The 25,121-nt window shown below is 41.5% G+C and overlaps 2 protein-coding genes across 4 annotated transcripts in view; one reads left to right on the top strand and one right to left on the bottom strand.

Annotated features, from left to right (window-relative positions):
* NUP54 (nucleoporin 54) lies at window positions 1-23,855 on the top strand. Its single transcript, XM_075929441.1, has 12 exons — window positions 1-172; window positions 7,620-7,703; window positions 7,840-7,980; window positions 10,325-10,551; window positions 13,351-13,538; window positions 15,125-15,321; window positions 17,552-17,606; window positions 19,090-19,183; window positions 20,906-21,013; window positions 22,192-22,311; window positions 22,699-22,809; window positions 23,154-23,855. Exons 1-12 carry the CDS (start codon window positions 121-123, stop codon window positions 23,280-23,282), a joined length of 1,506 nt encoding a protein of 501 aa, XP_075785556.1. The 5' UTR covers window positions 1-120; the 3' UTR covers window positions 23,283-23,855.
* Window positions 21,898-25,121, bottom strand: part of PPEF2 (protein phosphatase with EF-hand domain 2) — a 31,119-nt gene continuing 27,895 nt past the window's right edge. For all 3 annotated transcript variants that reach the window (XM_075929439.1, XM_075929440.1, XM_025190043.2), the window contains one exon: window positions 21,898-25,121. In XM_075929439.1, coding sequence (XP_075785554.1) covers window positions 24,889-25,121 — 233 coding nt within the window. In that variant the 3' untranslated portion in view covers window positions 21,898-24,888.

Here is a 25,121-nt window from a genome sequence, read left to right as displayed (position 1 = left end):
AGGCGCCGGTTGCTGGGGCTGCCGGAAGCGGGGCCCTCCTCACCCGGAAGCGTTCCCCCTGGGGGTGACCGTTTCCAGCCGGAGCCGGCGGCGGCTGCACTCCGCCACCCGCGCCGCCTCATGGCCTTCAACTTCGGGGCAGCCGCCGGCGCCGCCGCCGCCAACCCGACCGGTGAGTGCGGGCAGCTCGGCGCGGCACCGGCTACCGGGGGGGGCGTGTCCGCTCGGCACCGGGTCTCCCCTCGCCGGGATGCGCCGCTGGCCGCGGGGTCCCGCCCCTCCCTGCGCCCGCGGCCCCGCCAGAAGCGCCGCCCCGGCCCTTGGCTGGGAATGGGGCCCGCCTACGTCTCGCACGCACCCTTGCAATGAGAGCGGGAGGGGTGGGCTTCGGTAGCGCTCCCCCCCCCCCCCCATGGGTCTTGCCGCCTCTTCTCTCGGCGGGGTCTGTGCTTTAGCTCAGGAGCGCTCCCCAGGGGCCTCTGCATTTAACGGGGGGGGGGGCGAGTCAAACCAGTCATTAAGAAAACGAACCCCGGGATGTGTCTTGAACAGAGAACGTGCTGCCCCGAGGTCATGAGGAGTTTAGTCGTGATTAACTAGGAGCTAGTGTGCATGGTGTCCTGATTTGCACTCATTAGGGGTGTGAAAAGTTACTTATAAATGTAATAGGGATGGAATAGTATAGTATACAAGCAAAAGCTTATTGGTTAATGCTGTGGACGACATGCATTTCCCACTCTCCCTCTGCGCCCCCCCCCCCCCCCCCTCCAGTACATTTTTAGCAGGCTGGCCAGCAGCTGGCTCAGTCTGGCTTGCCAGGAGTCCAGGACCTACCCCAGCTGTGTCTCTGCATTTAAAGTGTATTAGAAGCCAGGCAGGCATGCAACCGGGCTCTATTTCAGCTCGCACTGGGTCCAAGAGCGTGCACACACACTGCACCACCCTCAGACAGGGGCTGCTGCCACCCCATGCTGCTGCCTCTATCAGTGCAGGGTGACAGGTAGGGAGCTGGTTTTTAAACCAGCTGATACAGAGGCAACAGCGGCTTGCAGTGGCTGCTGGCCCCACCCCTGTGAACTAAAGAATAGTTGAGTAACTGATAAGAAATTGTGAGGTTAATTAGCTATTCAGTTAACCAATATTTAACATCACTAAAATGTAACTCTGCAACCGCTAAAATCATAGTGGTTACACATGCTGTGGGCTCTGCCATATGAAGTTTAAACAAGCTTTATGTTGCAGAGGCTGCAGCAAAGCCTCCCAGGAGTGCAGCTGGCAGCCCTTGTCAGCCCAGCTCCCAGGGAAGCTTCGCTGTAGGGTCTACAGCTAGCTCCCCAGGAGCCAGAATATAATCTGCAGGAGGTGGGGGGAACTGGGTGGTGCAACATAGACAGGGGATGCTCTGACTGGCAGGCTTGGGCAGCCCCTGCCAGAGGGTTAGGAGTGGAGGAGGGAACTGAGCAGGGCCCGCCACAGATCAGTGGTCAGGGAGCTGCTCCAGCTACATCCCTAGACTGATTAGTCAGAACAATTGTTAGATAAGTATTCACAAAAATTTTGTGTTCAAGCTCTATAGTTTTGTCCATGGAAGGGGATCACACTCCCAGCGCTGAGAGCTATGCCCCTTGTGGAGGTAGCTTTTCTAAAGTGCCAGGAGAGCTTTCTCTCTTTGCTGGTGCCATGATCACACTGTTGTGGCATTTTAATGCCGCAAATGTGGACAAGGCCTTAAACTTCTAATGCTTTCTCTGCCCTGGTATTTATCTTCACTTCAGAGGTAGCTCAGACTCTTGACTGATGCTCCTAATCTGGCTGTCCTCCTTACCCAAAAACCTCTCACCTGACTGTGGCTGTGTTTACACCCATGCTAGCTAGCTAGTACTAGGGTACAGGTTAATATCTGAGTGTACGCTCAGGTTGGTAACCCACCCATTTTGCAGTGTATACACAGCCAGGTGTATACACTCAGGTGCTGATAATTCTCCAGTGCCTTCCCAAAAGTCCTCAGGTGTGCACAGAAACACACAGGTTCTTCTGCAAGTCACTGAGGATGCATCTACACAGCATCCTAAACTTGAAATAAGGTATGCAATTTGTGCTATGCAAATTGCATATTGTATTTCGATTGAATTTCAAAATAGTATATTTTGAAAGTTGGCACATCTACTCAGTGCCAAATTTCGAAATAATGCGCTATTTTGAGACATACCTTAGCCATTGTGGAACGAGGGTTACAGGGGTGCCAAAATACCGCATCCAGTATTTTGAGACCTATCTCAAAATAGTGTGCGCGTTCAAAAGATGTGGGATAGCTATTTTGGGATACTTCCTATATCCTGAAATAGCCCTGCTGTGTAGACATACCCTGAGAGAGAATCATAGTGATTCATCTTAGTGCACTGTTGAGAATGCTGGTGTACAACTCTAGAAGTCCTAGTGAGTACAGTACCAGTGTAGACACAGAACGAACATGCTTGAATATAGGTTTGGAGTAAGCTGCTCATCACCAAATTAATTCTGCAATGAAGATATTCTCCTGGAAAGTTGTACTGCTTTAGCTACACTGGTTGTTCTAGCTAGTACACTTAAAATGTTACAACTTCCCTAGTGTGGACTCTGTTACACTGGTATACGCTTGCTTTTTACATGTACAGCTTTTCCCATATGGGAGAAGGAATAACTAAACCAGCATGTCACTGCTAATGTAACTGCATCCATGCTACACGTTGTACAACTAATAGCAGAAGAAATTGTGCCTCTGACATTGTTACATGACAACCTTTCATTAGTAGCCCAGGCATGGGTAGGGTGGGAGAAATATGATCGTTACTTGTATTTGCTTTACATTTGTATCTGTTAATAGCATCGGTTGAAATAGCAGAAAACTTTTACTTCACTGCTCTGTGCTTTTTAGTTCCTTAACTATTTCTATCTTTCTTGTCCCTGGCTATGAAAAACAAAACAGATTTTTGCTTCAAACTAATGCTGCCTGCTTTCTTTCTGCTTCCTGCTCGTTAGGATTTGGTGGGCTTGAGACTGCAAACTCCACTGCCAGTGGGTTTAATTTTGGGGGTTTCGGATTAACTGCCAATCCTGCAGTGAATTTTAATATTGGGAATTTCGGTGTTTCCACTACCTCAGCACCACCATTCAATTTTGGTAACAGTCTGGCAAGTGCAGGTAGATAACACACACTTGTATGTAATGAATGTTGATAGCAGTGGTCCAAGAATTCTTTTCAGAACTCTGGTATTCAAGTTTAAAATTTTCTTCAGTACTTTTTGGATAGCCCAAACTAGGGAACAAAGCTTTTAATAACTTGTATCAACATTTCTAAACATGACTTCAGAAATACTTCCACTAACTTTTGGAGTTTTTTCATACAAATCTGGTTAAATAAAACAACTTAGTCTGTCAAATGCACATTTTCTCTAAAAAAACAAACCATGGTTTCCTGCCAGTCTAAATCTAAGTCTTGGTTATTTAGCAAAAGGCCAAACTTACTGGCAAACTGTAATTTCAATTCTTTGTTCAGTGGTCATATTGAATAATTACAGAGTAAATATATATAGCTGCATTTCCTTTATATTCTTGGACTACTGTAGTCATGTTTTTGTCTTTCCTATGTCTGTTCATTGGACTTCAGTTGGTTATCATGAAAGCACTGCACTTTGTTTCGGTGGAGAAACAAATTTTATACGATCAGCACAAAATCCTTAGCCCTTACTTTTTGTCTATGTTCAAGTACTGCTACCTACTCATCTGCTGCAACAATGCACAGATGAAAAGTTGTATTTAAAAGATGCTCTAGCTTTCTTGTTCTCCCTAATGTGGATGTGGTTATGTTGTGAAGGGTATCAGCAATCCAGTGTAAATTGGTCAATTGAGTAATCACGTTGGTTTATTTTTAAATTTAGAGTTCTCTTTTTACTTGAAAATATTTGTGCCCTGTATTGTATACTCTTTCAGGGTTTTCCACTTGTGTAGGTTTAGCCCTCAGATCTTGTTCTTGCAGCTGCTCGTATAGGAAATTTATGCATTCCACAATCTCATCTTTTTTTTGTATTACAGCACCCATGTTACTTTCGTGCACCTGAGAAATAATGTAAATCGTATTTAACTGATTTTACTCTGGTACCAGACGCTCATAAATTACCTTTTCTAATGGATAAAGGCTAAATTGAAACCAAACTTAAGATAATGTTTTCATTTTATTAACAGTTTAATACTACAGTTAAACAGTTTTCAAGCAAAGGTATCAAGTTGGCCAAAGTACAAAATTACCTAAAAAAAAATCCCATGATCTGATATTGCTTTCCGCACAGTTGATCATTACAGTGTATTTGAAGCTGTGGTTTATCATTGGAAACATCTTTCACCCAGTTACATAAAGCTGATGTTCTGAATAAGTGACAAGAAAATCTGACTTAAAAATTGCCTGGTTTAAGTTTCATTGTGTGCACACAGGGATAATAAATCTAGTAGATTTATTACTAAAACATGGCTGTTTTGATTCTGATATAAACTGTATTTTGATATACAGATATGTCCATTACCCATGACTCTGTTCATTTGTTGAATCATGCACACTATACTGTTTGATATTGATTGCTGATTGTTGGACATAATTTTGCAATTTTAACTAAGACTGTATAACTGCCACTTAACTGCTTTCCTGCCATGCATAACATGCCATTTCAAGTTGACTGTTTCATTATACTAAGGTGGTTTTTTTTAATAACATTTAACTTATAAAATGGCTTTACAACACCTTGTCTTTATAGTGAACTCTTTTAGTTGGGATTCTGTGAGGTGTTATTACTCCTTCTACTCCAGCTGTGTATAGGAGGCCACTGTGGGGAGACTAACAAGTTTGGGCTGTGATGCTGTTGTTTTCATCTGACCTAAATGATGTAGTCTCTGCTTTTCTACTGCCTGGCCAAGATCAGGAGTAAGACAAGAGTAAGGATCTAAAATGTATAATGGGATGGCTTCTTTAGGATCTGTTCAGGGAGAATTTCTATCTTTTGTCTAAGAATGCGGATTGGAATTTTGCTTTTGGACTCTTAATGCTCAGGCTGTCCAAGTCTTGACAGTAGAATAAAGTGTATTTTTCATCTTTTGTCCTCTAATAAGGTGGTGGTTACTTTCACACATGTCCAGATCAGAAACACATGCCTGAACATTTTTAAATTTAATAATTGCGGTGCACAACACATGGAGTTACCATGTTTGCAGCTGGTACAGAACACCACTGCTGGCTTGCAAGGGAATATTAGCTGCAATGAGCTGCTTAGCCCCTTTTTGGGTAAATGCAATGGCTTTCTTTTTGATTCTAGATGAAATTCACCATTTTTCTCAAGGCAGGACCATGGACTCTGGAGTTTGCTGCTCTTCCCCCCAAAAAAGGACTGAAATGTCTGAGTTTGCTGCTCACCAGCAAAGTGCAAGGATCATACCTTTTTGGTTTTTGCTCAGTGGGTTTGATGGGTAACTTTGGGTGGTGGCCAATTACGTATTTAAAAGGAAATTCTGGGGAAGAAAAATATCCATCATGCTTAGCTGCATTACAATATATCAGTAGAAATAAATGCTGTCCACTTATCTCCTGGTTACTGCACCTTTATAGTTGGGTGCTGGGGACATCTGAACTCTGACCAAAAGTAAAGTCAAAGAATTTCAGTAATACCCAAACAAACATGAAGAAATCGGAACAAAATGTACAAACTAACTTTCCCTCTCCACTTCTTTTCCCACCCAAAACCTAAGAAAACTCCGCCTTCTCTCAGATTTGACTAGTGAGGGATTCTGGTGTATTAAAAGATGAGCATGTCTTAATCTTAAAGTGTCTTGAAGACGACCTCCTCCCATATCCCTGAGGCAGCTGCAACAATTGGAAAGTAAATCTCTCTGCTTGTGCTCTTCATTCCCCTACCCATGCTCCCTTCTGTTTGGTTCCTTTTTCCTCCCAGATATGCTGTTCAGCCATCTGGTCCTCTTTCCCTTTGCTGCTACAGACATGCTACCTTGTTTCCAGGACCTTGTTCTGCTGGTGGTGCCTCCAAGTTCCTGTGGGCCTGCTCCTGTTTCTTTCTACTGTTTTGTAGAGGTCCTTAGTAGAGGCATCTCTAGCTTCATGTTTTCAGCTGCTTTTACAGACTCTTATGAAGAGCCTGAACACTCATAGAAACCACGGTAAATGGAGAAGATACAACGCTATATGACTAGCTAGCTCTTCCCAGATCCCAGTTTGGGAACTGCTGACTTATATTTTCAGCCTCAAAAAGTAAATCTTCAGGCATATTTGCTGGACTTTATACAGTCAATTCAGGTGTTGCTAGATCTTACAGATGTGTAGACCAAGGCATAGCTGAAACATTGCAGTTATGTACCAGGTAGGGTGAGAGAACAAAAACATGGTTTGGACTGTGAAATCCATATTCAGAAGGAAAGTTTGCAATTTCCAAATATTTCCGAGATGGAAGAAGACTGCTCTTTGCTGTTGATAAAAGACTAATCTCTTGTATTTAGCCAATTAAGAATAAAAGATACTGATTCCCTCCCTCCTCCCCCCACGTAGTCATTCATCTTACTGACAATAACTAAAAGACTTGACTGGATAGGATTGAAAATACTGTCTTGTATTCATCCTGCTGTCTTGACCAAGCAGTCAGATGGCACAGTTGTAGCTGAGGAGATTCGAAGAGCTGTTATATAATTGGATGCTATCAATTTACTGAGGACAACTCTGACTGTACTTTTGAACCGAGAGGTATCTTAAATATTGGCATGTTAAAGAGGTTCTACTGTGTGACCCTTTAACTGTTCCTTTCAAGAACTGAGCACTTCCCTTTACATTGTAAACTATTCTGACAGATCCATCCTCCTAACAACCTATGTGCCACACATCCTGAAATCTGATCTACACAGACTCATTTGTGCATGCAGAGACCAAGGAAAGCCAGTGGAATTCCACAGGAGGGACACTGTCTTTGCCACAAGGGTGTCTTTTATTGACAAAAAATAAACTTCACAAAAAGAGAACCTGTGCAACATTTAATCCAGAGTTAAGGCCGTTTTACTGTCCTTGTGTTCTTGCTCATATGCAACCATTGTATGCAAGATGCTGAGTTTTCTCCACATATTTCTAGCTCTCGTTTATATTTTAATTAAATTCTTTGATATTAGAAACTCACCACCCAATCCCAAATATCCAGTTATTCTGTAGAATTAATGTGACAAATTAGGGTACTAGTTATAATCTTCTGTAGCTAGGGAGAGCACCTCTAGGACCGAACAGTATTCTTGGTACATGGGGAACTTAGTTAACTAAAGCCTAAGGGTTTTGTTTGTTTTGGCTTCTTTTTTCATATCCATAGGTTACTCGTCACAAGATAAATATGTATTGCTTTCTTGTTCCCCTCTTTCTCCTGTTTACTTTATTGTCAATAAAGTAAATAACTATTGTCAGAAAAATTTGCTTGTGCCACAACACATTCATCTGTCAGCTTCTCCTTTCATAAAACTCATTGCGTTGATATGTGCAGTTTATCATGATCTACAAGAGATTGATCTTTGTGGCAAAGCTACCTTGTTTATAGCTGCAATTTATTTCCTAGGTGCATTTGGAGGATTTGGGACAACTACCACCGCTCCTGGGTCAGCATTTAGCTTTTCTGCTCCTACCAACACAGGCACCACTGGTGAGATACCGTCATTCTGAGTGCATATTTTAATTAAGAAATAAACATAGCATCAGCTTTTTAGATGTTTTATTTGTTCTTGCAGTTTGCATGTAATTTATTTTAATCTCTGATTTTTTCCCCCCTCTCCTCTAAGGACTATTTGGTGCTACCCAAAACAAAGGTTTTGGATTTGGTACTGGTTTTGGCACAGCAGCAGGAGCTGGTACCGGCTTAGGTACTGGTTTAGGAACTGGTTTAGGCTTTGGAGGATTCAGTACCCAACAGCAGCAGCCCAGTAAGTACACAGACTTGTATTTCTTTTAAAAGCTAATGTTAGTAAGCAAAACATCTCTTGCGCCTCACTCCTGAGTAATCAGAATATTGGCATGGGTATACTTGTGAGTAATGGGCAAATAATAGAACATTCTAGCAACCTAACATATTAAGCTGATGTTTTGAGCTCCCAGAACTGTTAGTGAAGGCTTTCCAGATCTCTGCCAGGGAATGGTAGATCACAGCAAAGATTTTAGTACCAGATGTAGAAAGTCCTTGTCTAATCAGTCATCACTCTTGCTCTGCTTCACTTAGCCTGTTGCACTGCCAAATGTTCTGCTTTAGGAAAGAAAAAGGACTTTTAGAGAGGAAGCTGGTCATCCTGTGACCATTGGGAAGGGAGTGTAAGAATGCCCAAGCCAATATATATTTGGTAAGAAGCCTTCTAACTTGCTAGGCTGGGCCTATTTTGCTTGGTGTGCATGCACCAGAGTCCATCCTTGTATAGACTGAAGGAAGCCAGGTATTACTCCCACCGCATCAATGGGCAAAGTGACTGTCCCACTCAGATTTGGGGTATCTAGTTGTCCAGGCTTTTCTAGAGGCCGATTGCTCCTATTAAGTTAGAAGCTCTCATCATGAGGAGACTCCATTTCCCTTAGAAATAGAAGCAGTGGAACACAAGAAGTTCATTACAGTGAACACTGCTGCACCCTTCTTAGTCTCTACACAGAGCACCAGAGTCTGAAAAAGGGGATGAGGCACCTAAACCTCGCCCAATGCTAAATTCACCTCCAGACTCTACATAGCCTTGGCATTTTAATGTGAATGCTTAAAAATTCACTGTTTGGCTGGATCCACACATTAAGTGCCTCTTGCTGAAATTGCTACAGGTTGCTCCCTATCCCCTTGGTTCCCCTCCTCCCTCCTCTCCCCCTCCCCCCCAAAAAAAGAAAAGAAAAGTTACCTGCTATTTATCTTACTGATGTTGTTCACTGTCTACAAGGGGTCTCATAGAAGAGATGGAGGACAAGGGTTCTTTAGAGCACCCTGGACAGTGTTTTCCTCTTTCACTATAGCACCCAGAAACCATAACAACAGGTCTAGGGGGGACCTTTGCTTTTCTTTAGGCAATAGAGCTCTGTATTGTTTTCTGCAGAGCAAGCTAAACCTTACGGTAAGGTAGTTCTTTTCCAGATTTAATATTGCCTTTCCAAGAAAGATATCTGTGGCATAGCGTGAGCAAAGAGTGGATTCCTAGTCTCATCTAGGAAAGATGCTGAGCATGGGCATGACTTATCCAAGGATCTCTCTAGACACAACAGAAATTTCAGCTTTCTATTGACCTGCAAAATATATAGGTTACATTCCAATGGCATTTGGCTTTTCATGCCTCATTTGAAAGAGAACAAAAGAACTAGGCTAAACTCTTAAGAGACATTGCTATGCCATTCCCTAAAGGATCAGCCCACAGCAAGAGACTTGCTTGCAGTTCATGGATGCTTGGGGCAACACTGCCTCTGAACATAGCTCACTTTTTGTAGTGACTTATGGGTACTTTATAAAGTGAATTATTTTTCTCCCCTGCTTCCAGAAGCAGTCACATCTCATCTTCCTTCCTTTCCTCAAAAGAGGGAGTCAGTTTATCATCAACTGTCTATTTCAAAACCAGGCAATGCTCCCTTTTGCCCCTGTGTGAAAGGTTTACAAAAGTTTGTTCTTTATTTTTTTTGATCTCTTAAAAAGTCCAGGATGATTCAACAAATTCTAGATAGTGGGGCATAAATGTATCAAAAAGGAATCCAACACACTGGTGATCATTTCAGTCAGCCCAGGAGGCTTTTTAGCATCTTCATTACAGCATGCATATTTCCACAGCCCCGTTATAGGATCCCTCAGAAATATCAGTACTTCACTTTGGGATCTCCAGGTATAGTATTGGTCCCTTCGTATAGTATCAGTCCCTTCTTTTGGTTTAGCATTGGCACCAAGAATCTTTACAAAATTGATAGCGGCAGTGACAGCATTTTGAGATAAAGGGACTAATGACAGATTTGGCTTAAAGAAAAGTCAGGATATGGATAGCTCTAGGATCTGCTGACTGCTTTACTATGTCACAATACACCTTTCAGATTTTAATGCATCCAATAATGGTAAAATTGGTAAATACTTTAAAAATTGAATGTCAGACAGTTCCATCGTCACTTTTGGGGTGGTATGATGCCATTCAGAATCAAACTTTGTGCTTATTTACTCAGAGTTCTTGGTGTCCCCAGAAATGCACAAGAAGCTCTAGTTTGGTATGCATTTATCAGTTTATCTTTCTTTCTTCCTCAAGAACTGTGTTTTCTATGTCTGATTTTTAGCATTAGGCAGTTTGTTCAATCAGCCCTCTCAGATACCGGCCCATTCCAATCAGCTGATAAACACAGCCAGTGCTCTTTCTGCTCCCACACTCTTGGGAGATGAGCGAGATGCTATTTTGGCAAAGTGGAACCAGCTGCAAGCCTTCTGGGGAACAGGCAAAGGATATTTTAACAGCAACATTGCTCCAGTGGAATTCACGCAGGAAAATCCATTTTGCAGATTTAAGGTACGATATTTCTGGTATTTACCTTCTAAGTATGAAACAACATATTACATTATTCTCCTCCTAGTATGCATGGTATAGAGTTCTCTGAGTGGTGTGCTTGCTGAAAATCTAGGTCCTGCTGAAGTAATGGTAGGAGAATTAAGGTCACTATCCAAGATGAGCACTGATCCATTAGAAATGCATTTCTTCTGATGCCTCATCATTTAAATAGTAACACGTGAAATTATCTTTCAAATAATTTGTAAGTTTTAGAAGATATGACCAACCTTTTTTCTTTAGCTCCAGAACAGTAAGTTTGTTGTTCTCTGCATCAAAAGCAACAGGAGAATGTTTCTTACATTTTGCTTGCTTGACATTTTGGTAGTCCATATTCTCTTCTGCATGAGCTAGATTCAGGCTAGCTTATTCTGATTGATCTCCCCTGCTTTTATCTGCAGAAGTCTTTAAGCTCTTTTTATGTCTTGTCACAGTTTCCAGTTCTGCTGTGTCAGCAGAGAGTTATAGGATTCCTCGTCCTCAACAAAGCCGATGATACTTAGTCTGTAGCTGAGCTAGAGTAAATAATGGACACACAGACCATAATAAACCTAGCTTTCTGTCCATGTTTGAGATACTTCTCTAAGAGATGCAATTTTTATTTTAAATGTTAATGTAGTTTGCTGCATAATTTAGGCTAGTTTTGACCTATACGTCACAAAATATTACAAACGCTCTAAAACTGAACCTATGTATAGCAAATGTATAAAGGGGTGTAAAACAAGTTGGCCGATGTTTGGCTGTCTTCATAATACATTTTATGGTGCAGTCTAGTAATGGGACAACTTGGCACTTTTGACGAATCACTTTAATATAGGTATCAATTCTAAAAGGCTTGCACCCAACTATAGGAGGATGAGTGCTTTTTGTAAATTACACAATGCACTTAATCTTTCTCATAAATTTAGCTTTCCATTAGTTCTGGGAGATGCGTTTCTGTGCTGTGTATTCAGTCTTATTTCTCCTAGGGCCTTGAATATTGCCCTGAGTTGATTCAGGCTGTGGACTCTTTGTGCCCAAGTGAAGTGGCTTTGAGGGAACTCTTGCTGAATCTCATTTGACTTTTTTCTAAGCACCTGCTGACACAATAGTTGTAAGTGCAACAATGCATTGAACGACTAAGATCCATTTGTATCCCCTCCATAAAATTTGCTCTTTGCTGTGTTGTAGCTGAGAATCAAGAGAGTTCAATGACATGCCTGGGTGTGCTAAAAAGCAGTGCATTATACCTTAAACCATTACAACACCTCAATGCATGAAAACAGTTGCTCTAAAGCAAGTTGAATAATACTAACTCATTATTTTCCAAACTGTCTTGCAGTCTTTGAAAATTACTATTGTTATTGTGTGAACAGAGTTTCTTTATGTTAGGATATTGAGCTGTGTCAGCCAGTGTGTGTAATACTTAGTCTAACTGCAAGTTTATCCCGAAGGATAAAGAGTGGTTATTTTTTAAAAAATTGAGAAGATTTGGCATTTTAAAACTCTATCCCTATCCACTGAGATGGAAAAATAACTGTCTTGGGTGTATTGGACTTCTCAAATGTTATGTTGTCATCTGCAAGATTTCAGTTTCATTTAAGCCTTACATCTATATAAGAACTCTGTACATACGCATTGAGTTGTATTCCTCAGTATCTTCCTACTCCACAGAGTAGAGGTTGGAAGTGATGCAGTTGTGAGAGATGCTCCTATCATTGTGGTATCTTAGCAAAAGTGTCCTAGGTAAGACGTGGGCGGTAACTGTCCCACTTTACTCAGTACTGGTGAGACTTCAACTGATGTATTCAGTTCTGGCTGCCACACTGTAGGAAAGCGGTGGACAAACAAGAAAGCCCAGAGGACAACAATGCAAATGAAAAAAAGATTTAGAGGACTCAATCTGTGTGGAAAGGTTAAAAGAGCTTGGGCATGTTTAGTCTTGTGAAAAGAAGACTGAATGAGGGACCTGATAAGTTTTCAAATATATTAAGGGCTGTGAGAGATGGTGATCCAGAGTTCTGCATATCCACTGAAGGTAGGACGAGAGGAAATGGGTTTAATCTGCAATAAGGCAGATTTAGGTTAGAAATCTCTTAGTATCTAACTGTTTGGGTAGCTAAGCACTGGAATAGGCTTCCAAGAGAGATTGTGGAATCACAATCATTGAAGGTTTTTAAGGACAGGTTAGACAAAGAGTAGTCAGCGATGATCTAGGTATACTTAGTCCTGCCTCAGCACAGAAGGATAGACTAGATAACCTCTTGAGGTCCCTACATTTCTGGGATTTTTATCTTTTTTTCCTTATTTCTGTATTACAGGGTTTTTTAATATCAACTGTAACAAGTCATAATCACTTTTCCTATGTTTACATTTGCATTTTAGAAAATGCATAAAATCCTGTTAGGTTTAATTCAGCTCTCAGTCCTCAGTCATTAACAAAATTTCTGTTGTCCAACCTAGAATCTTCCCAACAGTCCAAAATTTCTCAAAGGCAGAGAATGGATACTTGTGAAAATTGACCTTTTAAAAAACGTAACCATTTCAAAAGCTACTTTATTGATAGCTCAACAAATGCACTTCTGGAAAGTGGGAGGGCATGTAGCACCTTTGCAATTATTCATATAGTGGTATTATAATTAGAATTAGTCAGAAACATGCCTTAAAGGGTGCGGTCTGACATGTTATAAGCTCTCTGAGTGTTATCCTCTCCTGCACCCACATCTTGGTGTGTCCTGCTTTCAACTGAATCTTTAACAACATTCTGTTTGGCTTTTTCTACAGGCTGTGGGCTACAGCTGCATGCACAGCAACAAGGATGAAGACGGCCTGGTGGTTTTAGTCTTCAATAGAAAAGAAGTAGACATTCGAAACCAGCAGCAGCAGCTAGTGGAATCATTGCACAAAATTTTGGGAGGAAACCAGACTCTTTCAGTCAATGTAGAAGGTGTTAAAACAATGCCAGATGACCAGTATGTGAATATCTTATTGTGCGCTATTGCTCCCTTTTCTGTGTGTATAAAGTGTTGGTGTTTAAAGTCAATCTGCTTTGGTACAGATTTTCTATTGAAACTCCTTTAAGAGCCTTATCTCAACACTGAACTACGTTTAAAAGTGTAATGTTTGTATTAATGTTCTTCAACAGTATCCTTTTCTTTGCCTACAGGTTTTAGCCTATTCTGTCTCTTTTTTTTTTTTTTCTTCTTTCCATTCTTTTTGATGGATCGCTAAATTCAGTGTCTTTTTCTTGGTTTATTTGGCATTCACTAGGGATGTTAAATTTTGATTAATTGGCTAATCAAATAGTCAATGCAATTTTGCACTGACTATTTGATTAGTCAAAAAGGGCGCCTCTGCCTTTGAAGTGTAGCAACAACCCAAGGGCTGTTGCTACACTTCAAAGGCGAAAGCTCTGCAGGGAGCACGGGGCCAACGGGGGGACTCAAACAGTCCCTCCCACTGGCCCCATGCTACCCTTGGCGTTTCAAAGCAGCAGCATAGCATGGAGCCCAGGGTCTGGACCCAGGCTCCACGCAGCGCTGCCACTTTGAAGCACCTCACCCTTCCCCCCACTTGCTGCCTCTTTCTGATAGTGGTAGCAAGGGGCCGGGGGAAGCGACTAATTGTTCACATCCCGAGCATTTACATCACCAAAGAGTCCAGCAAAGTTCTGGGAATAGACTTATCTTGTGATTTCTATGCTCAGCAGCAACACAGGAAAATCAGAGATTTGTGTGGTGGTTGGTTAGCATGACTGGTGTAAATGCACTAAATATTTTCTAGAGCAGAGGGCATTCCCCACTAGTAAGATACGTAAGGTAGATGGCAAATACCAGCCATCTTGTTTTACACCTCTTTACACATTTACCGTGCATAGGTTCAGTTTTAGAGCGTTTGTAATATTCTGTGACTTGCAAGTCAAAACTTTCTGGGGTGCCTGTCAGGAGCTGGTGTGCAAGGGGAGCCAGTTTAAAAATCAGCTCCCCTAGTGAACCAGCTGCCTGTCACCCCGCGCTGCTGCCTCTGGTTTAGAGGCAGCAACATGGGGTGGCAGCAGCCTGTGTCCGTGGTGGGTCAGAGCTCCCCCCGGACAGAGATTGCTGGGGAGGGAGGAGAGGCTGCTGTGAAGCACCCTCTGTCTACAGACAGCTCTGTGGCAGCCTCCTATGCTGCTGCCTCCGATAGAGGCAGCAGCACGGGGGGAGGGACAGGTGGCACCATGGAGTTGGGGGGGGGGGGGGAAATGAGAGTAGTTGACAGGATTAACCGATAAGCCTAGGCTTATCAGTTAATCTTATACTCAGCTACTCGTTTATATCCCTAGTTTGTAATTCTGACTCCAATGCTCACTTTTTTTCTGTTTGCTATATTAGTCACCAGTAAATATTTTGTGCTTTATTTAATTGACTGGAATGTATTAATTGAAAATAATTATGCAGTTCTGTTTGTCTCTTGGCTCCAGGCTTATAATTGCATTTCAGTTGTTGTTTCTGTAAACCATTAACTGTTCTGGGGTCCTTGTATTCTGATTTTCTTCCCGTTGCATTTGCTTGTTCAGGACTGAAGTTGTTATTTATGTTGTTGAGCGGTCGCCAAATGGCACTTCAAGAAGAGTTCCGGCAACAACCTTGCATGCTCATTTTGAACAAGTCAACATAAAAACATCACTGCAGCAGCTTGGAGTTACCCTTTCCATGGCCAGAACAGAACTTTCTCCAGCACAAATCAAACATCTTCTACAGAATCCTCCTGCGGGTATGTTTTAGAGTGCTAAAACAGTTTGCAAACAAACTTTTCCATATTCTCCCAGACACCTGGAGAACAAGTTACTTGGAATTAGATTACTTTTAATCAAAGGAGTTTTAGACTGACATTACTTACTTGCCTATCCCAAATATTTCTAACCCTTCCAACAAAGTTTTTGGTTCAGTTGATGATACAGTTATGGAAATATCTAACTAAATACATAGATAGATAATATTACAAACCAAACTGTAAGGGTACGTCTAGACTATGGGTTTTTTTTGAAAGGAGATATGCAAATTTGGCACTAATTTGCATATTTTCCAATTGCTTTTTCAAAAATGAGTTTTTTGAAAGTGAAAGTCTGGACGCGGTATTTTCTGGGGAGAAAAAACCTTTTGAAAAACCCCATAAACGTCCTTTTTTGGAGGAAAAGTAGTTTTTTCGAAAGGGTGTTTTTTTTCCCAAAAAGACCGCATCCAGACTACTTTGCTTTTTCGATAGTGAATCTGAAGTTATGCAAATTAGCACCAAATGTGCATATTTCCTTTAGAAAAAAGTAGTCTATACATAAACTAAATTAGTTTAAAACTCTTAGGGTATCTTGTTAACTGCTTTATTGAATCCAGCAAAATTTATATGCCAGGACAGTAATGTTTGCTGGTAAAATAAATACAGGAAGGTCCTGTATTCTTACTCCTCCCAACTTCCCTTGAGTGACTCAGCTAATACATAGCAATACACATGCATAGACACTAGTTGTATGCCTTTGGATGTGTGCAAAAGAATAAATCCCTCTCTTGTTCACTTGCAATATTATATATACACTTCTGCGTAACCTAAAGAGAATAGTTGTATCTTTTTCTAACTTCACTTTATGCAAATTAATATACCGAGTATGCACCTTAGCTTGGATAGGTAATGCAGCCTAGTGGTGATGGCACAGAGCTGGGAGCCAGGACCTCACAATTCAGTCCCGACCCTATACGGTTTTTGAGTAAATCTCATTCTGTTTCCTAGTTGTAGAAAATAACACTAGTCTGCTTCGCAAGAATGTTCTGAAGATGAATTTATAGTAGGCAACCAACAGAAAATATTTAATGGCTTTATCTGTCTTTGAATTCCCATTTGCCAACTCAGCAGCAGTGATGATGCCAAATGAAGTCTTTCCATTGCTGTGTCTTCTAACAGCTTCAGAGCTTATTTAATCATTAAATTGCTATATAAATATTTATTAATATGCTGACACTAATTACTGGCAAAGTGACATCCCGATTGAACTCATAATTTTCCAAAGAAGTCCTGTGTGTGTGTGTGGATGATTTTAATAGTCCTTGGTTTAACACACAAAGTAGTTGCTTGTATGGGTTGAACCTCTCTAATCCGGCACACTCAGGACCTGACCGCTGCTGAACCAGAAAATTTGCCAAATCATGGGAGATCAGTATTGTCTAGCACAGGGTTTCCCAAAGTGTGCTCTGTGGAGTCTTGGGGCTCCATGCAACGGGTTCAGGGGCTGAGAGAGAAAATATTGACAGTTGTGTATAACCCTATTATTTTGTTACTAATTTTCTGATAATTTTTTTTACCCAAAGAAAAACAGAGAGAAAAATAGAATTCCAAAACTTTGTCTATTTATTTGGATACCTATTGAATTGAAAATCACAATATTCTCATGATCCCATAGGGGCTCCATGGCTGAAAAAGTTCAGGAAACCCTGGTCTAGCGGCATTACCAACACTTCCACTGCTTACTGGACCTTAAGACATGTAGGGGTAAATTAGAGCTAAATAACAGCACAGAACATTGAGCGCCAGGCCTGGAGCCTATAAACAAACTTTATGGGACCGTGGGAAATTTGGCCACATCCGTGATGAATGTCCATCGAGCTGGACCACGGATGGTGTTAGACTAGAGAGGTTTAACCTGTACTGCTATTTTTATATTCCTTTTGGACCAGATTTTGGTGGTCTCCTGACAACAGTAAGGAACCTTTTTGACACTTAATTATTTTAATCACTATTTTAACTTTCTACTGTAAGGCAGTTTGACAACTGTTCTTTGGCCCAGATATTTCCATACAACCTATCTCTGAGACTTTATAATAAACTGAATAAATAGCTTAATGATTCATCTTCAGAGCTGATTTCAGCGTGGCTCTTTCACTTGCTTTATTAAATCTGATCACTTACCTGCCGTGTGACGTGGGAACTTTTGAGACCTTCCATTTTTCTTTTGTAGGTGTGGATCCTATTATCTGGGAACAGGCCAAAGTAGATAACCCTGATCCTGAAAAGTAAGTCTGGTTCTTTTTTGTTTTGTTTTCTGTGACCATGAATCTACTGTGTGAATTTAGCCTGATACATCAAACATTTTCTAAAATAACTTTCAGATAACTTTTAGGGCAGTGGGTCCCCAGTGCGGTGCCCGCGGGTACCACGGCGCTCGCCGGGACATTTATGTGCACCCACCTAGTGACCAGGGCTGGCCCGAGCCATTCTTGTGCCCCGGGCCCTGGGTGTGCAGTGCATGTGCGGCCCCGCCCCCAGGCGCACAGCAGCCCCAAAAGGTTGTGGACCACTGTTTTAGGGGATATCTTAGGATTACAGCTGTGTAAGCTGATAACTATAGGGTAGTGATGAGAGGATGAACAGAGAATCATACAAACCTGCCTTTAGTATGTAAGGGAAAGAAAGAGAGAGCTCACTCTGACCTCTGCAGCCCCTTTCTTCCCTCTCTCCTGAACTGTTCAGTTCTCTGGAAGCAATATCTCGAATGGTGCAGAGTCCACTACATGTGTACAATGTAGGCAGCACCCCTGAAATTGTTTATAACAGTGTAAACTTGTGTCACAAAGGCCTGTGGGCTTGGGGTCAGAAGTCGTGTCTGATTTGAGGTTGCAAATGGCAAAAGGTTATGAATTCTTGCTGTCAACGTCCGGAAAATCTCTTGTGGCCCCGTTAGCGGAATACCCTGATGGGCCACAAGTTGCCCTCTCCTGCTCCAGCACGTATGTTAATTGTTTGGAGCTGTTAGCTCATTGTACCTGTGGATTCCAAACCAGCACATTTCACTTATGTAGTTGATATATAAACAAATCTGGGAGTGCTGCGTAAGTTGTACATGTGTAGTGTCCTCTACACCCATCTGTCTAGACTCTATGCTATCTCTGTTTATTGCTTCCAGAGAACTGATCAACCCTATTCTGTTTGTCCTGCAACTGTACATAAACACAGTCTCCTACATAGTCAGTAGAAGTGGTGAGGACTTTTGAACTTAACACCTGTAATTACAATAACTCTTCTCATTCTTGTAACAAACACAGAGGCTATGTCCACATTGGCGGGTTGTTGCGCCAGAAGAATGCAAATGAGGCTAAGCGTGGAATATTGCCGAGCCTCATTTGCATACCTAATGAGCTGTCATTTTTGCAGAAGAGGCTCTTGTGCCAGAAGGAGCTGTCTACACTGCCCCTTCTTGCGCAAGAAAAACCCTCTTGCGCAATGCCATTATTCCGGAAAATAATCAGCGTAGCAGCATTGCGCAAGAGGGTTTTTCTTACACAAAAGGGGCAGTGTAGACTGCTCCTTCTGGCACAAGAGCCTCTTCTGCAAAAATGGTATGCAAATGAGGCTCGGAAATATTCCACGCTTAGCTTCATTTGCATACTTCTGGCGCAACAACCTGCCAGTGTAGACTTAGCCAGAGTCTTCAGTTCAGTAGTGTTTTAACTACAGCTAACTCTTGCATTGAATTATTAAATTCTTCTCTTCCTATAGGCTTATTCCTGTGCCAATGGTAGGTTTCAAAGAGCTGCTGAGACGGTTAAAGGTCCAAGATCAGATGACTAAGCAGCATCAGACCAGATTAGATGTAAGTGTTATCATCTTGATACTGATCCTTTTGAAGATATTTGCAGACAATAGATTTAGTGCTTGAAAAGTGTGACTCTCTTGTGGCCTTATAAACCCTGACTTCACCAGCTTCGTATCATCTGCAAACTTAATGAGCATACTCTGTGCCAGGGCAGGGGAGATTGTCAAGCAAAAAAAATCAGCCTGCCCCGTAAAACCCTGGCAGCTCCTTGAAAATGGCTCGTGGGGGCCTGCAAAGCACTGTTTAGGAAACACTGCTCTGCCAATATCTAAATAGTTGATGAAGATATTGAACAGAACTGGTCCCAAAACACCCCTGCGGAGCCCCACTTGTTATGCCCTTCCAGCATGATTGTAAACTGTTAACCATTCTCAAAGAGTAGTTATTATCTAGCCAGTTATGCACCCATCTTCTAGTAGCCCCATCTAAGTTGTATTTGCCTAGTTTATTGATAGGCAGGTGATGCGAGACTATCAAAAGCCTTACTAAAGTCTAGGTATTCCACGTCCACCACTTCTCCCTTATCCACAAGACTCGTTATCCTATCAAAGGAAGCTATCAGATTGGTTTGGCATGATTTGTTGTTTACAAATCCATGCTCTTGCGTATGATCAATAGATACTTCACACCATGCTACCTGTTGGAGCTGAAGGGTTATAAAATAGTACCTATGCTTCTGGTTAATAAACAGCTAGTCTCTGTTTCGTATGAATATCTTTTCTCTAATCTGCTCCCTTGAAAGAGAAAATTGACAGTTTTGGGGCTATGATAGAGTCTAAAATTCCCATTTTTTTTTTAGTTTGGGCATTTTCAAAAGTCTCCAAATTAGGCTCCTCACTCCTCCTGATTTCCGATGAATGGAGGTGCTTTAATATCTTCTGTAGGTCTCCTGAAAGTTCTAGCCTTAGCACCTGACAGAGCCTCAGTTTAGGGTGTCTGCATTAGACATGGATTCCCCTGGTGAACAGGTGTGCTGTAACTGCCTGATGAAAGCAGATAATTTGACTTTGAGGGGACACAAGTAAGCAGAGAATGGGTTAATGCAGGGGTAGGGAACCTTTTTTCGGGTGGGGAGCCAGCGACCCATAGAAAAATCAGTTGGGGCAGCACACAAGTGAGAAACAAAACAAAACCAACCCTTGCTGACATGACCCCGACTGAGGGGTGAGACACTTCCCACATTCCCCTCACACACCAGAGCCTCGGGGGGCCCAGGCTAGTAGTTCGTGTGCTCCAGCCCTGTGGGGGAACAGGAGGGAGCTGGGGAGTCAGTGCAGGCTCCCCAATACTGAGAGCCACGCAGGCCAGATCCAGGCAAGCCAGAGGCCACGTTCCAGCCCCTGGGCCTTAGGTTCCCCACCCCTGGGTTAAAGGTACTGACAGAATAAGGCCTCCTCAGTTATCTAAATATCCTGAGAAGGAGGAACAGAAACCTTTCAGTTAGTTACATACAAAACAAAAACAGCATGATGGTGAGTGCATAGATGGGCTGCAACAGCCCCACTCATTAAACAAAGGGGGCATTTTGTCATTTTTACATGAACCTTTTTGCAGATGTTTTCAAATATGGCCCCTTTCCATTAGGATTGATCATTCTTTTGAAACTAAGGGTGTGAAAAATGAATTCTAGGACAGTCCTTTTACAAGCAGGAAAATCTTTTGTTTTTGAAAAGAATTTAAATTTGTGGATAACTTCCAGCTGCAATGCTTTTCTTTCAGATAATATCAGAAGATATTAGTGAGCTGCAGAAAAATCAAACCACTACTATGGCAAAAATAGCACAGTACAAGAGGAAATTAATGGATCTTTCTCACAGAACCTTACAGGTAACAGTGGCATGCATTAGATGGTTTGACCCAATGTGAATTCCAGGCAGCTGATTCGGCTTAATTTTTCTTTTAACAGCTCGACTTCCCCTTCCTGTTACTACTTTTCACTTTATATGAAAGTCTCCCTCTCCTGAAGATTCATAGACTTGACAGAAAAGCTGCTTAATTTCATGGAAAGTTGTCCTATTGGAACGAGTCAGGTTTTGTTAACCCAATTTTAAGTAGTTTCAGACCCTGAAGCGGCCCTGACTCATAGCAATTCTTGGCTCTTTATCAATTCCTTTCCCTACTGAAACTGAGATTACACAGTGCTGCCTGAAGCACAAATGTAATCTGAAATTACACTGTTTTTACACTCCCAAGAGGTATGGTTAAGATGATAATGGCTTGCTGGTTTATTGGATTTATTATTTTGTTTGTTTGGTTAACTAGCTCCTACCGATTTCTGACAGAAGGAAGCTTTGAAATGCCAATCTCAGTTTGAGTAAAGTGGACAATCATCTGTTTTGCATTTTCTTTAATATCTGTAACTTGCTTTAAGATCTGGCAGATAAATTGTAAACTCTTTACGGCAGAGAAACTAAGACCATACAGGGCAAGAACCATGACCACAGCTGAGGGATGGGGCTTGAAGAAGGTGTCTGGGGTATGAGGACAAAGGGGGAGAACTTCACATTTGTGGGGCATCAGAATAGAAGATGGAATCTGACTGCAGAAAGCACCAGAAAGGGAGCAAGAAAGGGAAAATAGAAACAGCTGTAGATGCAGGTATGGGAAGGGAAATGTGGCAAATATCTTCCTTGTATCTAACATGCCACAAGTGAAGATGACGACTCTGGTTTTAAACCCCATCAACAAGTGTACAGGTACAACAGCACAACTCTGCTTTTGTATTTTACTTACAGCATAGAAATTGACACTGAGCATGCAAGTGACACAAGGTGGGTAGGGTAATATCTTAGGACTTGTGATGGTCCACTAAAAGGATATTGCTTCACCCACTTTCTCTCCAGTAGCCTGGGAGTGACATAGCTACAACACTGCATACACCATACAAGGCAGCCTTTAGATACCACTCTTCTGTTAGCCATCTGCAGAAAAATGTTTGCATTTATGCACATAGAACAAGCCTGTAGTCATTCCAAAGCTCACAACTTCAGTGGTTCCGTTTTCAGGTGTTAATTAAACAAGAGATCCAAAGGAAAAGTGGCTATGCCATTCAGGCTGATGAGGAGCAACTTCGGGTACAATTAGATACAATTCAGTGTGAACTCAATGCACCTACTCAGTTCAAGGTAAGTGAATTATAAAATCTTGCAACAGAAAATGGGGTCTTGGTCTCCTTAAAGCTGTAAACTAACATTCCCCAAAGCAGGGCTACTCCTATTTGTACTACATGCTCTTTCATAGGAAGAATATTGACATTTTCCTTGTTAATTTGAGGTAGAAGACTTGCATGTTCTAACCCCAATCGTTGGGGAGAGGAGGGAGAGAAGGACTTAAGTTCAAACTACAATGTTATGTAGTATTAGACTGTTCTACTGTACTTCTCAGCTTCACTTTAAGGGGGAGGAATGAGATAACATCTTAAAACAAGATAGTATCTTTCTCTCTCAGGCCTCTGGATGTCAGGGGAAACCTACTTTTCTGTCCTCATACAAGTGACTCCCATCTATTTTCAGGGTCGACTAAATGAATTGATGTCTCAGATTAGGATGCAAAATCACTTTGGAGCAGTTAGGGCTGAAGAGAAGTACTACATCGATGCAGACCTGTTACAAGAAATCAGACAAGTAAGTATACCTTGTGGAGACCTGCATGCAGAATTCTAGGGGCTGTTTGTTTGGATGGTGCATAGCCTAGAAGTAAAAACTGTTCTTGTGAGAACTCAGTTATGTTTTCAGTAAGTTCACAACCCTTCTGGCATGACTTTTTAAAAAATGATAATGTAATCAACTTGGCAAAAGTATTGTAGGTTAGCTTGCAAAGAGTTACAGTTATTATAGTAACTTAGTAAGGGGATTTTAGAGAGGTTCTAAATTCAATAAACCTATTATGATCTTTTATTCAAGTAGGAGACTGAGCTATAGTTGTGTGATAAATGCTGCAGCTGAAGTTCTTTCTTTAATTATTCTAGCATTTGAAGCAGCAACAAGAAGGCCTGAGTCATTTGATTAGCATAATAAAAGATGACCTGGAAGATATAAAACTAATAGAACATGGATTGAATGAGAGCATCCCCATCAGAGGAGGAGTCTTCAGTTGACTTGTCATAACCCATTGTTAGTGTATCAAATGTATTACTGTGGTTCAGGGTTCACTTCCAAAAGCTGAAACTGACCAGGTTAAAAAATGCAAATCTTAGTATAGGCTTCTTGGAAATTTGGTATTGGCTATAATCTTTTGGACGAGCAAAGCCTCTTCCATTATTTTCAAACTTGATGACCTTTGGAAGGTTTAAACTTATGAAGCTGTACATGCTTTAAAAAAAAAGACTGAATCTGTTCAGATACTGTTCTGCTATACAAGTTATGTACTATTGTACATTTTTACAACAGCATTGTTCTTCCATGCAATGCTAAGGGAATCTTTCAAGTTTTCATTTTTTTTTGCAGTGAGTAAAAACATGAAGGAATCTATATGACAAAATTATGCACACAAATAACTAGGCTGTTGCAAACTTGTACTTCACACTATAAATGTGTTTTTCAGATTATCTGCTAGGGGAAGTTGTGGATTTAGTGTCATTGGTGTAATGTGACTTTTTGGATGGCAAGGCTATATTTTTATATCATTTTGCTTATTTAGGAAATAGAATAAAATGTCTACTTTAAACACCGTCCTTTATCTTGTTGCCTTTTTTTATTTCTCAAGACTTAAATTGCCAAGAATGATCAATACTCTATATAACTTATCAAATACTGTTCTAGAAAAAATGTCAGGCACCCTAAGGTGACACTTTGGTGGCAGCTTTTGCTTGATTTCTTCTCCTGAATTATATTAGCACTACACTAGATACCATAACATATACTTCATGTGCTGTGAAAATTCCTTAGTGAATGCAAAATTTTACCACGAATTTGCAATGAACAAATGGTATATTCAACTGAGATACTATATTTGGGGAAGAAGATTGGGTAAGAGATCCCTTATTTTGTTGCAACAGTCATCTGGTTATGTAAAAAATTTTGACGCTGCATCAGTGGTGATGGGGTCATGAGCCAGAAGTTGGAAGCTAAACCCATTCAGACTAGAAATAAGAAACATAGTTTAGCAGGGTGATGAACCCACTGAAAGTAGGAGTGTCTGATCCTAGAGATGTGGCAGATTCTCCAGGAATTGAAGTATTTAAAGCAAGACTGGATTTTAAAAAGGGGGGGGGGGGGAGAGGGCTTCCTGCAAAAGTTAGTGCAAAGTTCCATGGCCTGATTTTATTTAAGTCGTCATAATAGCTCATTAATGCTTACTTTGGACCTTTAAGTCTATTTATTCACATACAAATCTAAAAACTGTGCAGGCTCTTGCTTTTAGACACTAACAACTTCAGTTACTGCAAATGTTCCCAAAGAATTCCACTACAGTGTAACCTTGCTGAGTGTCAGACAGATCCCAGAGTTTAGAATAAATAATTTGACAAATTCCTTCCATTTCCTTTTAAAGTTCAACTTACCTACTGGGCCAGTGATAGTTCCCAAGTGGAACACTGCTGCTTCCTGGGGCAGTAACAGCTGCCATAGAGATGTCTAAAACATAGTTACTCAGTTCCTCTTCCCTACAAGTCTTCATAGCTAGAGGTGTGTTCTGCAGTTGGGAAGGGGTGTGGCTTGGGTTGACAGTCCAAGGCATTGCAAGTGGCAGTTCAGACGCTCTTACTAGCTGCTATCTCTGCTGTGTAGGGTTGGTGGGAGTTCTGCTGCTTTATCATCGCCATGCGATCGCTCAATGAGGCGGAAGGCCTCCAGGAACTCATTGAAATCTATGTTTCCATCCTTGTTGAAATCAATGCTGCGGACCAGGTCGCTGCTGCCATCATCTGTGAGCTCAATGTTCATATGGGAGCTGAACAGCTTCCACGTCTGGCGGAATTCTTCAAATGAAATGAGGC

The sequence above is a fragment of the Pelodiscus sinensis genome, chromosome 5 (assembly GCF_049634645.1).
Source record: "Pelodiscus sinensis isolate JC-2024 chromosome 5, ASM4963464v1, whole genome shotgun sequence".
In the NCBI taxonomy this organism is placed as follows: domain Eukaryota; kingdom Metazoa; phylum Chordata; order Testudines; family Trionychidae; genus Pelodiscus; species Pelodiscus sinensis.
The sequence above is the reverse complement of the archived record's forward strand: the minus strand, read 5'-3'. Positions and strand labels throughout refer to the sequence as shown.